The sequence below is a fragment of the Sminthopsis crassicaudata genome, chromosome 2 (genome assembly GCF_048593235.1).
Source record: "Sminthopsis crassicaudata isolate SCR6 chromosome 2, ASM4859323v1, whole genome shotgun sequence".
In the NCBI taxonomy this organism is placed as follows: Eukaryota; Metazoa; Chordata; class Mammalia; order Dasyuromorphia; family Dasyuridae; genus Sminthopsis; species Sminthopsis crassicaudata.
In genome coordinates this window covers 128,921,472-128,939,628 of record NC_133618.1, presented here as the reverse complement: position 1 = coordinate 128,939,628, position 18,157 = coordinate 128,921,472, and the positions used below count along the sequence as shown (strand labels likewise).

Here is an 18,157-nt window from a genome sequence, read left to right as displayed (position 1 = left end):
CTGATGGAGGCAAACAGAAAGAAGTCAATTTATTGAACGTACTGCCACAGAGCCAGTGATACAAGTTGTATCTGGAACACCCAGTTTGCCTTTAGTTACCCTCATTTGCTAATACCATCCTTGCAAGAATGGGAAGACAGTCTCATTACAGCTTCCTCTCACTGAATTTAACAAATACAAGAAGGAAGGAAAATTGCATGAAGGCCAATTCAATTTAAAGCTAGTGTTTAAAGAGAAGTAGTATAAAATAAATCTTGAAAAGTAAATTGGAGTCCAGCTTTTGAAGAGTTAATATGTATTTGATCATAGAAGTAGTAGGGAACCACTAAAGTTTATTATGTAGGGGAATGACATGGTCATACCTTGTTTCATGAAAGATAGATTGAAGAAGACAGATGTCATTATTTTTCATCTTTCATTATGTGATGATGCCTTGATATGCAAATGAATTGGATTTGAGTGAAATGCAGTTTCACAAAGTCATCACCCTCATTTTCTCTTCTAGTCATCAAAGGACAAGTAGCAAGAAAAGTCAAGATGACCAGCATCTGACTAGGATACAATGCATGACCAGCTTCTATGCCTGACCAGACTCTCAGCATTTCACAGAGACTTCATAAGACTTCACAATAATTTCACCACAGCCTTGCTGAACAAATTGATCTCATCTGTCCATTTGGATGGGAAAAGTATCTTAACTCACTGATGGATTTAAGTCCTGTTGATTACCCTTAATCTGATTTAGTGCATTTGCTAAAATGGAAAAGGAGAGGTACTGATTGTAGAAAAACTAATTATAAAACTACTGAGATAGTCCAAGTGAAACATAATAAAGATTTGTAGCATGATAACATCCATGTGAGTTGAGAGAAGGGGGGAAATACAAAAGTTATTGTGGATGTTCTAGTCTGAATGTTCCCCAAGCTGGAAATCCTTTTCCTCTTTACCTCTGCATCTGTAGATCCCTAGTTTACATTCAATATATAAAACTATCAGTCAAAAAAGCTCACAGATATAAAAGGTATTGTGGATCTTAGGGTCTGAATAATCCACTTACCTGGGATTCTCTTCCTCATACCTCAGTATCTTTGAATGAATCCATAGTTTCAATCAATCAAACAATTAAAAAAAGATTTATTAAAAACCTACAATGTGGCTATTTTGGTGCTAGTCTCTGGGGAACAAATACAAGAAGAAAGCACAACTTAAGCATGATCTGCTTTCTAACTTTCCTGATTCCTCACCTTACTAGCCATTCAACCATTCTCTTATGTTATATGTATGTATTTTAAAAATACTTATAGAGGCAACACAAATAATAATACTAAACAACTGATTGAATTTGGTGGTAGAAACTAAGAAGGTATCATTCAAAGCTTGTGAAACTGGCTAAGGGGAAGAATAGTGATGTCCTCAATTAGAATTGGAAGTTTTAAATGTTGGGTTTTGGGGAAAATATGAATTCTATTTTAACATGTTGACTTTAGGTGCCTATAAGATGTCCAATTTAAATAGCCTTCAGCTTGTTTGTCACATCTCTGTAAATAGGCTAGATTTTGTGTGGCTAGCCATCAGTCCCTTTCCTAACCTTCGAAATCCCAATCTCTACTTGAGGGTGATATTTCTAAGATGACCCATGGGATGGCAGAAGTTATAGGCATTTTACTCAAAAGTACATTATGATTGAAAGAACTGAGATGCTATGGTACTTAAAGTAGAAAGGAAATCATGTTTATATAAACCTAAATTCTAATTTTAGAGATAAGGAAATCCACCATCACCATCATCATCATTGTCATGTGATTTTTAAAAAAACAGGGACTCAAAATCAGGATTTCTGAGTTTATGTCCAACATTTAACTGACACGATTAGAAAATCTTCATGTTGAGGCTTTGAGCAACCAAGGACACTTTTCCTAATGCTGCTTTTGAGAAAAATGAGAGTAGACAAAGTATGGCTTTGATGTCCTTCCACTCCTTCTCCCCTTTACCCCCTCCTATTTGCAACCTCTACCTACCCTTCAAATACTATTCTAAATAGCAAATGACTTCATCTGGCTCCCTGGTGGCCCAGAGCCTCCAAGCTGTGGTATCCATGGGACTTTCCTTTATTTGAATGTCAATTTGAGGAAAAGATAGTCAAAAGGATAGCTTCTGATCCTGTCATGAAAATACACTCTAAAATCCAAAGATAGATCAGTAAGCAACAGAAATCAGGCAGTGTGCTTAAAAGAAAATATAAGAAACTCCACTTTTTATTACATTTAGTTAGCAGCTCATCTAGATCTGATATATAGAGGTCTTTGTGGGATAATTCTTCACTTTGGGGTTCCTAGAAGATTCTATTACCAATTTTCCTTTTTGGGCTTCAATTCCCATTTCTGTGACATGCAGATAATGCTTAAGATCCTAGCTGTTTGAAGGGATTTGTGAAACTTTGATAGTATTTATAAAGTCCTTTGAGATCCTATACTGAAAGATGCCCTACAGGGACAAGGAATCAGTAGCTGTTTGCCATACCCTTTTGTTATAAATGCCTTCTTTGAAATAACCTTGACTATTGCTCCAGGAACCTTCTACTGCATTTACACAAATGACACATCAATCAAAACTACTTCTAGTGTCCCTTGTCAGAATTTTTTTTTAATTGTCTTGATCAACAGCAGTTAATTGAAACTTTCAGTGTTCATCTTTTCAACTAATATGAATCAATAAAAGTGTTTAAAAACATGCCAACAATTAAATATCAGTTTATGCTGTGAAATCCTAATTCCCACATGTGTTCAAAACACCTGTCGGCAGTCTTCCTCACCTAATTCTGTGTGACAGTACTACAGATGCTCCCCCGAACACTTTCATCTGAGAAATGTCTTGGGCAAGTGGCTGGGAGCAACTCAACTGTCCATCTTTCTCCCAATAAGCTTCTTCCTCAAATCATTGCTAAAAATATCTAAAGCCTGAATATTTTGGTGTCTAATCTTTAAGAATCCCAAGTCCTTAATGCCACGTGTCTAATACCTTCTCCAGCAAGGTGGCTCCTGTAGGAATAATCACTATGATGTACTTTGCTGACTCTACATGCTGAGGTTCAAATGAGAAGAATAGTTATTACTTGTTCTCAAGACAGGCACAAATTTCAAGTTTTTTTCTTTTCTCTTGATAAGAAAAGAGAGACTGGGGGTAGGATAAGCCCAAGAATTTGCAGACTTAAGGACTCTTACAAGTTTATCCCAACCAGTTTAGTCTTTCAACGTTACAGAATAAGTTTTGTTCAGTCACCACTGAATAGACTTTACCAGAAAGCACAGCATAAGATGAATATTAAAAATTTGCACCACCTAGTGTCCTCTAAATGACCACTGCATCCCTTTGTAACTGCTCAACAATCAGGCTCAACAATCCATCAAAGCTGGTCCACTCTACCTCATACAGAAACTGCATGTTCAGAAACTGGAAACAGTTGACAACATATGCAATCTCCATACACACAAACACACAGCAGAACATAATTTCTGAAGGCTAATATGGAAGATTAAGAAATTTGTAAATATCATTTATTAACTCATGTTGAAATGACAGTTATCAGAAGCTACATATTTTGTTTCAGGACACTAATGCAAAAGATTATTAGCACTGTTGAATCCAGTGCTTTAAATAGGTTTTAGATAGAATATTAACAGGATTCTGAAAATTAAAATATTTTGTTATGTTCTTAATGCTGATAATGATAAATATAAATTAATAGCTAACATTTATATCAGACATTCTTAACCTGGGATTTATGATTTGGATTTAAGGGAATCAGTTAATTTGGGTGGCAGAAAATATGTTTGCAAAATATAGACACACCTTACAAATCATTATAACATAAAATGTTTCACAAATAGATATATCTCTTCACACAGATATACTACACACATACATACATACATATATATATGTGTGTGTGTATGTATGTGTATCTCTGTGTATGTGTATATATACCTGTATACATGCATATGTCATATACGCATGTATATATATATATATATATAGTATGTATGTATATATATGTGCCTACATATACACACATATATATACTTGCATGTATACCTATATATCTATATTTATCTAAATACCTATGTACTTGCATATATACATATATAAGTAATATATACACACTATTAAATACATACTATATATGTATATGTATATGCATATGTATACCTATTTACATACATACCGATATTATATACATATTTTAAATCTCATCTATCAATCATCTATCTAAATGTTTTCACTATTTTCTAATGCTTAAATGTATTTCCTTAAATTATTTAAAAAAATTTGTTTTTAAAAGGTGTACATAGATTTTACCATGACAGATAAGAGCTTAAGAACTCATTTATAAAGAGATTTAAGATTCATAAGCCTTTTTGCATATCTTAACCTCATGCATGATGTTATTGTCTCTATTTTACAGATTAGAAAACTGAGGCTTATGCAGGTTAAATGACTTGCCCAGTACTATATATCATATATCTATCACGTATCAGAGTAGGATGGAAACTGCTGTGCCTGAGTCTAATTTTAGCATACACAAGATAGAGTCTGCAGATAATAAATCAATTTGCAATCCTACATAAACAATTATTAAGCAGCACTTATTTTGTGAAGAGAACAATGCCAGACATTGGAGGGAGATACACATTTTAGATTAGCCCTGATCCCTTCTCAATAGTTTATATTCATTCCTGTTGGAGGATCAGACCCCAGACTGTTAAATGTAGCACAGTCTGGAAGGTGGTCTGACAAATTCTATCTGCAGGATCCTGGTCAAGTCCCTTTACCTTTTAGCTATGAAGTTTCTAAGGTAATAAGTGTCAAAAAAGGTACAAACCTGCACTAGAAGAGAAATTTCCTCACCCAGAAATTCTCTATACCAATGAAATCGCATGTTCAGTCTTTATCCCTTACAAATGGCCATAATATAAAATATTACATAATTTGTACTTTAAAGCTATAAAAATAAAGTGCTATATAGTGCTTTGGATTAATGATAGTTCTGTAATCCAGGTACTCTCTAGAGTCTATAATTTTCATTCAATTAGTATTTAAGGGCAATAATTCAATATTTATAGGGACAGGGACTGGACCTGTGATTTCATTGATAAAAGGAACACCTGGGTAATGAAATTCCTTTTGCCAATATGTCAGCAACTTCTTTGCCAGTTATAGTCATAGAATATTACCCAGAACCACTGAGAAGCTGAGACTGACCTAGACTCACCCAGGAACTATGTCAAAAGTGAGAACTAAATTCGGCTTTTCCTGTATTTGAGGTGGGCTCTCTACTATGCCATGCTGTGCTTCAATTCAATATGTGTACCTCAAAATATAGAAGATATTATCTGCATCAAATATCTGTAATTTCTTCTATGTGGTTACTTTCTTGAACAATTAAAACTGAAATCCTTTTGGTCTTAGTCCTTACAATGTCCAAAATGCACACTATGATAGCCAGCCCTCTGATAAAGAACATCCCTGAAATTTGTATTGCTAGTCCTTAGAAACTATACAGGCAGCCCTTTCCTCAGTTCTTGGCCAAAGTCTTCTGGCTCAGTGAAATTTAGCAGAAATGGTCTTTAGTGGAGGATTAAGGAAGAAATGAAACTGAAACAAAATTCACTATTTTATATTTGGGGATTATAGGGAAGCATAAGCAAATTCATAGAATGTTTCTTGACTGACCTAGTCATTGAACAAGAGGCTGATGGATTAGAAAGCTTTGGTCTACAATCAGCTACTGTTTTTTCTTTACCAACTTTCTGTATGATACTAGGAAAGTCACTTCCTCAGTTTCTTCATCTATAAAGTGAATGAATCAGCCAAAATGAATCAGTCATGTCATGTCAGCTAGAGCAGAATAATAGAATATTTAAGCTGGGAGGAAACTTAAAGATCATTTAATTCAGTCCTTTAATTTTGTAGAAGAAACTGAGACTTATAGCGAATGAGCTATCTACACGAAATCAGCAAATTATTAAAGAGAAAAGCTGAGCTACAAACCCATTTCTTCTGATTGCAATTCTAGTTCCCTTTCCAATACACCACACGCTAAGCATTTTCTGAGCCTAGGTCTGGATTCTGAGTCTATTGCTTTTTAAGAATGTCCTATTTTCCTATATTGGCCAATAAACCATGTGCCACCTAGTGAAAAGTCTTTAAACTCCCATAACTCAAACAAGACCAATTGCTACCTGATCAATTCCCTCTTGTGATTAAACTGTGAGCTAGACATTCATTTAAGAGAGATCAGGTCATAAGGAACAAGCTCTTTTCATTGTTTGCACTTGCTTCAAGGAGCTCTGGGGCAGGGCTGGAAGTTGACACTTGAATCAATGAATCAACATTTATTTATTATACACATGTGTGTGTGCCAAGCACTATGCTAAGTGTGGGGACATAGAGGCAAAAATGAAACAATCCCCACCTTAAGGAAACTTATGAATAAGTTTTGACAAAATATAAATACAATTTGGGGGGTATATAGGAAGGACATTAATAGTCAGGACCTAAAGTACTTTCAAAATCCTCACAAATGTTCTTTAGCTACTATTAACAAAAATCCAGTAACAGAACAGAACAGTTGAATGTGCTTAAATATGTTAAAATGTAAATATTGAATTAAGTAGAATACTATATTAAGATCAGACATTAATCTATATAACATCTTTAAAGGGAGGCAGGGAGAGGAGAGAGTTTTAACTTGGGGAGACATTTATTGATTGTAAAAAAAAAAAAAAGTGATTGTAAAGTGAAACTTTGCCAACTTCACAATTTTGCTTGGTCTCTGTCCTGCTTGAAGAATGATTGAAAAGAATGGAATAAATTTTTGATATTATATTGAGTATTTATAATCTTAAGATTATAAATAAAGCATAACATGAAAGGGACTTCTTCAAGAACTTATAATGAAATTTCTCCGTGTCTCTCTTTGCCTGTCTCTATCTGCTTCTGTCTCTGTTTCTCTGTCATGTATACACAATATATGTGTATATATGCATATGTTTTTCCTGTTTTGAATGTTAACTTCCATCAGAGACTGAGGACACAATTCTACTCTATATAACCAATTGGAGTTCTTCAGTAGATGAAATAAGAAATTTGACAGTGAACTCTTAGAGGGGTTCTTTAGATCCTTGTGTCCTCAGGGCTTAGCACAACCTGGAACATAATAAGTATTTAAGGAATGTTTCTTGATTGAAAATAGGTGCAATATATACATCGAGCTTTTAAATAAAAGCAAAACAAAACAAAACAATCAAACAAAAACCATATGAGCTCTTGCTTTTCTAAGGGTTGGGAAAATGCTATGTCCTGTCTTTTAAAAGAAAACCCCTAATACTACCTACCCATATAATGCACTGATAAACTTCTGAACCTTCTGAGACTTTTAAATGGTCATAAGTAGAAGTTTTCCCTTTTGACAATTTGTAGTTTCAAGTCTCTAAGCAAACTAAAATGATCCTTTGTTTAGAATACTCTCCCCACCTAACTTCCCTACCCTACCAAAATTTCTGAGAAGTATTTTTTTTCCTATTTTTGATTTGTATTGGTAGGTTTTTGTACTATAGAGTTTTCTTTTGACATAGGAAAAGTCAACAGCTTTGTCTCATTAAAAAAAAAAAAAAAAGTGAAATAATTCCTTAGGACACACTTCATGGAAGTTGTTATTTGAAAGCCAGAAAGCAGTATTACTCAAACCCAATTTAGTATACTTTAATCTTTTATTATAACAGTACAGTGAAAGAAAAGAAGCACACAAATTGATAACAAAACAAGCTATTTAAAAAGTAAAACAAACTGAGGAAATACATTATGCAAACCAGTTTTTTGTTTTTTTTTTGTGCAAAGTTTTAGGTCTCTAAAGTTGTTTAAAAAAGGAAGGAATGAATAATTTTATGTTCACACTTATCTGAATAAATTACCTCAATTTCTTTGCTTAAAAAAAAAGAAACCACTACTACTTAGTATTTATCTTAGAAATGTTTTATATATCAATCTCAAACTTATTAAAAACAAAATTTCCATTTTACTATGCCGTTTTTACATACTAAAAATGATTATTTTTCCCCATTCACTTTCAACAGTTTCTCTGTGGCCCTTTTTATTCACAGCACTGGTTGCTATTTAGAATGGTATTCAACAAAAAAACATCCTGAGCAACAAGATAAAACAAGATGTTTTCAGATTTGAAAACAATTTATTTCTTGTGTCCCCCCAGACTCTTTTTACCCTCATCCCAAGATCCAACTCACTCTTCTTCTTCTTTCCTTCAAATAGTCATAATAATAGCTCTCTCCCAGGATGTAAAGATGAATTAAGTGTTTGTTTGTTTCAAGAAATAGCTTAATATATATAACAGAACAAAATAAAAATGAAAGATGGAACTATTATTACTTATATAATAAATCTGAATTATTTCATTCTAGTCATTTTTCTATAACTGACAGAGCCTCCCAAATGCAACTGGCTTAATGAATGTTCTTTAAAAAGGCTCAATGGTAAAATACCCTCTCCATTTCAGTGAAGAGATTAACTAGGTTAACTTCAACTATGAACAAGTTATTTTTTTTTTTTCTGAAGACATTTTTTTTTTTTTAGAAAACAGAACTACCTACTTTCTCTCTTGTACATTTAGAATTACATCTAGAATACATTTAGAATACATCCAGAATTCTCTTGTCTAAAAATTTACCTTATGGTGTCTACCGACTGCATATGAGGTTCTATAAATCTGTAAAAATGAGGTTATGTAAGCCAATCACAATTTGACATCAATTCCCAAGAAGGAGCCCTTTCACTTTGCTACTATCTTATTGAACTTCCATTAAAGTCTTATTTGAATTACTAAGGTGTAGAGGTGACCTAGGTATCTTGACATTGTGCTTAGAGAGAAGCAAACTCTAGCAGGTACCCACTAGACTAAAAAGGATTGAAGAACAAGCATGATGAAGGATTGCATATGAAAACTGAATTCAGTACACACAGATAAATTCATCCCCAGAAGGATGATCACCAGATGGTAGAAAGCACACAGAGATTCATTAAACTCCCTTATCAGGGGTGAAAAGGTTAGAGCCTACCTGTGTAAATGAAACATGTTATAGTATATTAAATTCAAAGTATTGATACCTATGCCACCACTTACAACTTCTATAATTCTAATCTACAAATAAGATTTTAATATCTATAAATTCCTTCCCTCAAGCAATATTAAAACACATACATCAGAGAAGTAAATAAGTCCCCAATGGTTTTCAAACAATTATAAGCTGTCTTCCACATTTTATCTTTAAATATAATCCACCTTCAATCTAAATATATTATAAGTATTCAAATATATTCCTTTTCTTTTATTTGTTTTATATTTGTAAAAATATTATTCTTAGAAGGATCCATGAGCTTCAGAAGATTATCAAAAGACCACGATACACACATACACAGAAGTTAAGAATCTCCAAATTACTGAAAGATCAAAACCGAACTCTAAATTGTGGAAGATAATATTCAAAATACCATTATCCAAGAGCTTGATGGACACTTCAAGTAATCATAATGACTGCTTTGCCTTGGATTCATTTCCTGGCTCTATTTGCAGGCCTATAACCCATCTTCTATAATGCCATTTCCCTCTGAACTCATCCCAAATGAGAAATTTTAATCCAAACAACAGCTGAATTTTCCATAAAGTCTTTTCTTTATACAAATATGCTTATCGGGATGCTTTCTCACAATGCGTTTATCACAATGCATTTTGATGGATTCTCACAAATTCAGGGGCTGATTGGCAATCAACAGAGAATACTTTCTCCAAGATGTTCTAATCCAACAAGAAATTTCCCTTATTTTTTTTAATAGGCACATGATATAGATATAAGATTTTCACCAGAATAGTGCCCTCTTGAATAGGAATCTCCTCTACTAATATAGATCAATACCTTTATTACAATTTATACTCTAAAAAAGGTGCCTACAACACTTGTGGTAGCTAGGAGGCAAGGTGGATAGAGTATCAGGGCTTGATTCAGAAAGATTCATCTTTCTTAAGTTCAAATCTGACCTCAGACAATATTCTGAGCAAGTCACTTTATCCAATTTGCCTCTGTTTCTTCCTCTATAAAATGATTTAGAGAAGGAAACAGAAAAATACTTGAATATCATTCCCAAGAAAATCCCAAATGGGTTCATAAATTGATAAACATGACAGAAAACAATAACAAAAGAACACTGAGAGATGAAACTTGATTCTACGTATTCTTAACTTAGATGCCAGCTCTCTATCCCCTATGACAAACTAGCTCTAGATACCATTTATATCAACTAGAAAATTGGAGCAAGTCAAAATCCAAGATAAATACTTGTTACTTATCATGTATAGTATTTCATTTTCCTCATTTTTGAAAAAATAGTTGTCCAAAGTTACTGAACATTTTCCAGCCTTAGAAGCCATTATTTTCTGATTTTCTCACAAAAGTAGATCCTCTTGTGAACATCTGGGACAAATTAAATTTGGGGAAGTGAGAGATAAAGACTTCAGATGATATCTCTCTCTATTGCTATGAATTCTAAATCTTCTCTATCCCACTTTGCATGGATCCTTGTATTTGGGAACATTTTGCCAATGGCAAGAGAAGGAACTATAGAGGGGAGAAGGAGAAGGAAAAAGGGAGAGAAAAAAACAAAAACTCCAAAAGGTTTGCTTATGAGTTCACTGAGGGAAAGTGGAAGGAAGGGACAAAGAACATAGTGAGAGGAAAGTTTCCTGAGTAAACTTGTAACTCTAAACATTCCTTGCCTCCTTTTAAAAAGCACTTTCCAAAATCACGGCTGAGTTTTGCACGGACTTCTGCTACAGTACAAACTGAGTACATCAACACCCGTCTAATTCTGAAAATTATCTATACACACAGCATGTATATGTGTACACACACAATAAGACCATATGAGGCAATGTGGCACAAACAATTAAAAGTTCTTTGGAAAGTAGAAATGCAAAATGGAACGAATATCTATTTTCTATAAATGAATCAAGCCATCTGCCTCGCAAGAGCAGCAGCAGGAGTACCCAAAACAGCAGAAACAGCAGCCTCTGGTGTTAACAATCTATTCTCAAATCTCATGCTCCATATTTCCCCAGCAAATAAGCCTAAAAATATAAGAGATACAACAAATAGTCCCCAGGGACCTGCCACTGCACGGATAGAGTGTTCAATCAGAGAGTACTATTTCCTATTGAAATTTGAAAATGAAGAGAGAGAGAGAAACAGAGACAGAGACAGATAAATAGAAAGAGACAGAGAGAGACAGAGAGAGACAGAGGTTTTATTAGGAAGCAGAATTCGGAATTGTAAGTATTACTCCAAGTCTAAAGTGCATCACCCTGGATGCTGATCAAGTGCTTCTTTTTATACCACATGGCCAACCTCTGAGGGCATTCTGAATACATCTAGGGATTTCTTTAATCTTTTATATAACCCTCTACCATCTGATTATCTATCTATCTATCTATCTATATCTATCTATACACATACATACATACATACACATATCTACTGTCTGATGTTCACATGCAATTCTCTTGACATTTTTTTCTTTTCTTATAACCACCAGTTAAAATAAAAAAAAAAAAAGAAATAAAACCTGAAACAATCCGATCTATTGAGTTTTCCCTGTTAACACTAATACTTTCAAATTTCAGTAAGCAATGAGATAGGTAACTCTTTCTATTTATCACGACATGTGTATTGATAATAGTGACAATTATAATAATGTTAATTTATACTTTAATAGATAAAGAATTAGGGATTGTATGAGTGATTCAGTGCCCCTGATGACACAGAATGGAACTTCCTCTATATCTTAGTAATTGATTATCATGAGTCATCTACCTGTCATCCCCCCAAAACAAAAACACCAACATCAACAACAATTATCATTCTGTAACCAGCATTCTCGGGACAAGTTCCATTTTATTTCACTAGGCTATCACGGTTGGACCAAAGATATTCAGCCTGTCCCTCTGAAGTACTTCCAAATATTTTCAGCTTACACTTTTCTAGAATGTATTTGGAGAACCAAGGCTCACCACTGTGCCATAATTGGGTATCACAAGACTGCAGGAGAGATATCTGATAAATGCTATTTTAATAGCAATGGCTAATGTTTATATAGTGCTTTATAATTTATAAAGTATTTTCCTCACAACAATCCTGTGAATTAGGAAGTAGATAAGCTGGTCATGGAAGGGCATCCCCTAATTAGAGTATATGGTGTAGAATACTTGGAGAAAGTGACTCACATTACTTCTATGCTGGCATTAGTACAAAGAGGCAAAGAGAAAAGAATAGGAAATGTATTATTCCATTACAGGTGGGTCAAAATGAACAATCTAATTTAATGGGATATATGCCCTAATAGATCAGGAGTGATCTGAGTATAGTAAGATAGTGCACCTAAAGTTCTTTGATAATGCAAGTATATAATCCTACAATTCACATTGTACTACCCCCCACACAGACACACACACACTTTATTGTATGCTATGGAACTCAAAAGAATCTTACATGTATTTCTGTTCAAGATAAAACTTTTGTTAACATCAACTTCACTTCCCTGGATGATCAAGATTTAATGAAGAAAATTTACTGTTGGGAACTGGGAATCTGATGCTCATCTCTTTCTCTATCAATTCTGTCTCTCCTATCATACTTTCTGTTACAATGAATCTGCATTGTTTTAAGAACATAAACTAAGGTCAGTGTTGAAAAGTGGGGAAGAGATGAATACAACTTAAGAACTGTAAGGTAGTACTATAAAAAATAGCAGAAACACTTTCAATGATATTTCTCTGTGGAAACTTCATAGGATCCACCTCACATTTTCAGATGTCATCCCCTTTAGAAGGAAGCACAATATCTGGGAAAAGTATGGGGTTTGGTTTCCTCATGACATTAGATGAAATTAAATCACCATAAAGAAAGTAATTAGATATAAGAAATAGCAGAGGAAGAGGCAATTCCTATGTAAGATGTCAGGATGTAAAAGAATGTAATTAAAGACAAAGTTCTTATTCTTAAAGTATAAGGAGCTCAAAGAAATCCTGATTTAGAATGCAGTCACTGATAAAAGTAGGGAAAGTTAGAGGCTGCTAGGATGTAAAACCTTCTAAGGGGTTGGAAAGTATTCGGCATAATCAAATATGCAGAAACTTTAATCCCACATAGCCCCACAAGAAAGGGATATTTAGTGTAATGGGAGTAAGATAACTGGTAGATATTAAACATGGAAAGATGAAAGAATAAACAAAGCTAAATGGATTGATGTACTTGTGTATTTTTAGATGTCAACCTCATTCATCCTCCAAAAAATTCTTCTCTGGTATCTTATCATGCTATACTTACAACTTTGAGTTATAATCATCAAACAGAAGTGTTGTGATGTCCTCCCAATTCAAAAAAAACCTCCAAAACTTCAGGTTTTCACTGCAAATGGATATTGTGTATCATCTGAATTAATAACTTCTATGGCAACATCACAGAAATGCAACTGTTCTTTGATATAAGACCAAAGGAAGTCACCATGGGTCTCAGAGACCCTGAAGAAAATACTCTTTGACCTACAAACACCAATAGCATACATACAGTGCACAGCTGAAGCTTTTCAGAAGGTTGGCCACTTTTTTTGCTTTTGTTTCTAGTCATAGAAATTCATGAAAAACAATTGCAGGAGCTATGATATGGGTATGTAGACATAGTGTGCATATCATCAGAATCCTGATTTTCATGAAATATTGAAAAATTATTAAACAGTACAGGGATTATCAATTTTTGTACATATGGAACCCTATGGGGGAGGGAAAAGTGATGAAATAGGTAACCTAATTAAAATAAAGTAATTATAAACTATACTGACTGCCTAGGTTTTTTTCTTCTCTATGTCCAATGAATTGGCTGCCTTTGATGCAGTTTTCTAAATACAGTACAGGAATCATAGTTAGATGTACCAGTGAATCTGATTAAAACACACACATATATTAAAGTGATGAACAAAAACAATCAGCATGACAACTAGACATGGATTCAATTAACACTTGGCAGGTCAGAAATAACTTTTAAACATTCTGCTTTTAAGATGGAAAGTGTTAAATACATAGTAGTCACAAATAACTAATATGCATCTTCAGCATGCTGACTGGCAGTCATAGGAACCTGACTAGGCAATTCTCATACTAACAAAGGAAGAAAAGCAGTATGTTTCTCTTGTGCTCCTATCTTCAATGCATCCTATCTCTCCTCCCAAAGGCTTCTTTAAAACCAATTAATATGAACAATCTAAAAATATTACTATAGGTTCTCAATGAAATATTTATTAACTAACTGGGGAAGAAAAGGAAAAAAAAGCAAAAGGAGTGGGACAAAAAGAAAAAAAAATCTGCAAGCAGATATTGTGTTGGGTAAAGATAACAAAGGTCACAAGCGAGAAATGCCATTGAATGATATTTTCTTTGTCAAAACATTCCTCAAATGAAATGGGGAAATGGGTCATAGAATCACAGCTTCACAGATTAGTAGAGGCAAAAAGGACCTTAGAGATCATATAACCCAACTTGACTGTTTCTAGTATTCTATTATTGGTCATTGGCGAAGACAAAGTCCCAATGGGCATATACCTTGGAGTTCATAGAGGTCTCAGAACAAAATGCATTTCTCTTGGACAACCTTTAATGACAGACCTTTGTTTATCAAGATTCACACAAGTGTAATGACCTCCTTGTTAACATCAAAAAAGTGTGTTCCTTTCTTTGATATAAAACCATTGGGAAATCACCAGGGGCTTCAGAGACCCTGAAGAACACAGACATAATCTTTGACCTGAAAACACCAATAGAATACATTGCACAGGTGCTTGATTGTTTAAGAACCAAATGGACCATAGCTTTGTGTTTTTCAGAAGCTATCTCCTTGCTAATTTCTTCAGGGATCTCTGACATAGGCCAAGAAGAATGGGCTACATGCCCCAGTGAGTGAAATGTTACCAGAGAATTATTAGTCAGAGTTATCATTCCATCCCATGTGGCCTGAACATTACTATGATCTGTGCAAGACATTTGTTGTAAATAAAAGCCTGTAGAGTGTGCAGTATGTTTTCCAGAAGCCCTTTAAAGGACAGCTTGAAGATAAGAGGTGCTAGCCTGAGTTTCAGTCAGTGAAAACTCCACTCCAGGAGGTTCTTGGATACCTTCCCTGCCCTTGTTTAGAGCTTTCTTGAAGACAATTTCACAAACCATGATCTTAATGCTGAAGGGGTCAGTTACTGGAGTTAAATGGCTAGAGCAGATGGGACTCTATGACAAACCAAAAACAAGGTAAAGAGTAGAATTTCCGCCACAGAATACCAATTTTTTTTAAGAGAGGGAAAGAAACCTTAGAAGTATTCTCCATACTTTATTTTTATCCCCCCATAGTGAATAGAATGGCTAAAGCATTCTGGTTTTTTTGCAGCAATTGTACTTTTGCATGCTCCGTAGTGTCAGAGGTACTCTTTTAACTTTCTTTGCTTTTCTAAAAGCTTGCTCCATTAAAAACAAACAAACAAAACTTTTTAATATGTAATGCAAAAGATTATAAATTTGCTAGCTTGATCTAACACTTTTTCCTCCTTCCTCTCCATTCTAGGAAATAATACCTAGACTCAAGCCAGAGCTTTAGAAAAACAAAAACAAAAACAAACAAACAAAAAAATGTATTATATCCGTTCTTCTGTACTCAGGCTTTCCCTTTCCACCACTGTGGCTGGTCTTCCAACGTCCCTGCTATTTACATGAGGTTTAGTGAAACAAAAGAGAAGGCGAGGGGATAGCTGTGCTCCATCACTCACCAGACAACTATAGGACAATTTATTTCTAATAGTAACATTTTCTAAGCCTAATCGATAGCCGAACTCGCTTTGGGGGGAGAAGGGGAAGGGAAAAGAGACATTAGAAAAGTAGACTCCTAGTAATTTTATTTGGATGGGAGAGGAAGCATAGAAAACCTAGCTATTTATTACCCCAAGCTGCTCATTTATTAAACTGATCCCTGCCTTGCCCTTAAGTTGGTTTTCCATGTCCTCCCTAAGGTGGAACAGAAACCAGTTGCAAAATGACACACAGCTGGAGCCCAACAGTTCCAAGCAAAAGGTGTCTGCATCTCCAGCTCGAGAAATGCCGAGGTTTCTCTGCCTTTCCATAAGGCGGCGGGACTACACAGCAAGGACTGAGATCCCGGGTGACAAGACCACTAGGGGTTGAATACGGAGAAAAGAAAGGCCAGGTCACTGGGCTGGCAGGCCAATTGCCTGGTCCTCTCTTTGCCTGGCAGGGTCTGTTGAACCAGGCAGGGAACCATCCAATGAACACAGGCACACACCCAACCTCGGAGAAAACCTCTGCTAAGCTTGGGGGGGGGGGGATAGGGTGCCCTAAAGAATGCTGTACCTTTGGAGGGGAACAGGGGATGAACAAGATATGGGAGGGGCGCGGCGAGAAGGAACTCCTGCATTGACATTGCTTTCTGGAAGCTCCGTTTACCTTCGCCCAAAATCAGAAAACCAAATCTAGGGGAGTGTTCAGGTTGGAGTGTAAGTCATCCTCTCAGACCACCTTTCTATCCAAAGCTAACTAACCCCCATTCCTTCCCCTCTTCTCTGTAGAAAGTCCTGGGTAGCTCAACTAGGGGTCAAGGAGATTGGGAGCATCCGAGTCTTTTTCCTCGCAGGGCTTCGTACCGTACGTTTTTTCCCATCAGAAGAAGAGAAAGAACCAGGGTCGGGAAACAGGAGTTTTTAGGGCTACCTTCTCTGCAGTGATTCTTCTCCCCAGACTGGGAAGGAAAGTAAAGGGTGAAATGAAAGGGTCGCGGAGAGAGGGTTGGGCAGATGTTCAGGCTGCTGCAACTTGTAGGATTGCCGCAGATGGCAAACTTGGGCACTGAGGCTAGGGTCTGTCCGTCCCCTCGGACCGACAGCCTTGGTTGCACTCGCAAGCCGCTTAGCTGCTCCCGGAGCTGCGGGACCCAACTTGTCAAGAACACGCTGCATGTTCAGATCTGGCTCCCTTCTCAGGGTTCTCCATCCCTTCCCTTTGCCTCCCCATCGCTTCCCTTACCTCGGACAGCCGCAGCGCCTGCAACCCAGCAGCAAAGCCCCAGCAAAAGGAGCCGGCAGAGCTCCGCTGGACAGCTGCCTCCGCCGCCACCTCCTCCTCCGCGGGCTGCTCCCCCCATGCTCTGTACTCCTCCTCCTGACTCCTCTTCAGCACTCCTGCTTTTTCCTTCGGGGAGAACGGGAAGGAGAGCAAGACAAACAGAGAGAGATGAAGAAATGGAAGAGTGTGAATGCTCTCTTAGCTCTCCAGTGATTATGGTCCTCAGCTTCTCCCTGAGGCTACAGGACATGGACACCCGAGCTCGATGCTGGCTGAAGACCCAAAAGGAGCGCTGCCCCCATCCCTTCCCCTGCGCGGGGAAACCGTCACCGCTACAGCTGCCGCCCGCCTCTGCTGCTGCCTTTCCCCTACTCGGCAACGCTGAGCATCTCCCAGCTTCCGCACGTTGCTGCTGGGCTTCAGACTACGGGAGCGGAGGAAGGAGTCCGCATTCCTAATGAGAGCCCCCCTTTTCTCCCCCAAGTTCTTCTCCTCCCCACAGTAGCAGCAGCCAATGAGCCGGGCCTGGGCGGGACTGGCTAGGAGGAGGAGGAAGAGGATGAAAAGGAACAGAAATTGGTACCCCAACCTTTATGTAGTTAGGGAGGGTCAGGTGCGTAGGACAGTTATTTTCATTCCAGTAAAAAGAGTTCCTTCCTCTTCTCCTACCTAACAGTTTTCTCTTTCCTCAGGTTATTCCCATACCCTACAAGAAGTAATAAGCCCTGAGGAATAAATGAAGGGGGAAAGGACTGCGGAAGGAGACTGAGGTAATAAGAAAACCTGGTGGTCCGCTCACTGGGGGATGCAGTGGGGGCGGGAAAGGATGCCCTGCTGTCTCTAGCTTTTTCACTTTTGACACGGGGTATGAATTTTCCCTCTCAAAGTCGGCTCCATTTGTTTTATGAACTTTGAGCATTGTCTCTGCTT

The 18,157-nt window shown here is 36.6% G+C and overlaps 1 protein-coding gene across 8 annotated transcripts in view; it reads right to left on the bottom strand.

The window, feature by feature from the left end:
* UNC5D (unc-5 netrin receptor D) overlaps window positions 1-17,663 on the bottom strand; it is a 770,467-nt gene extending 752,804 nt beyond the window's left edge. For all 8 annotated transcript variants that reach the window (XM_074287224.1, XM_074287226.1, XM_074287225.1 and 5 more), the window contains exon 1: window positions 17,189-17,663. In XM_074287224.1, the coding sequence (XP_074143325.1) occupies window positions 17,189-17,477 (289 nt within the window). In that variant the 5' untranslated portion in view covers window positions 17,478-17,663. The remainder of the gene's footprint in view (window positions 1-17,188) is intronic.
* Window positions 17,664-18,157: the final 494 nt, after the last annotated feature.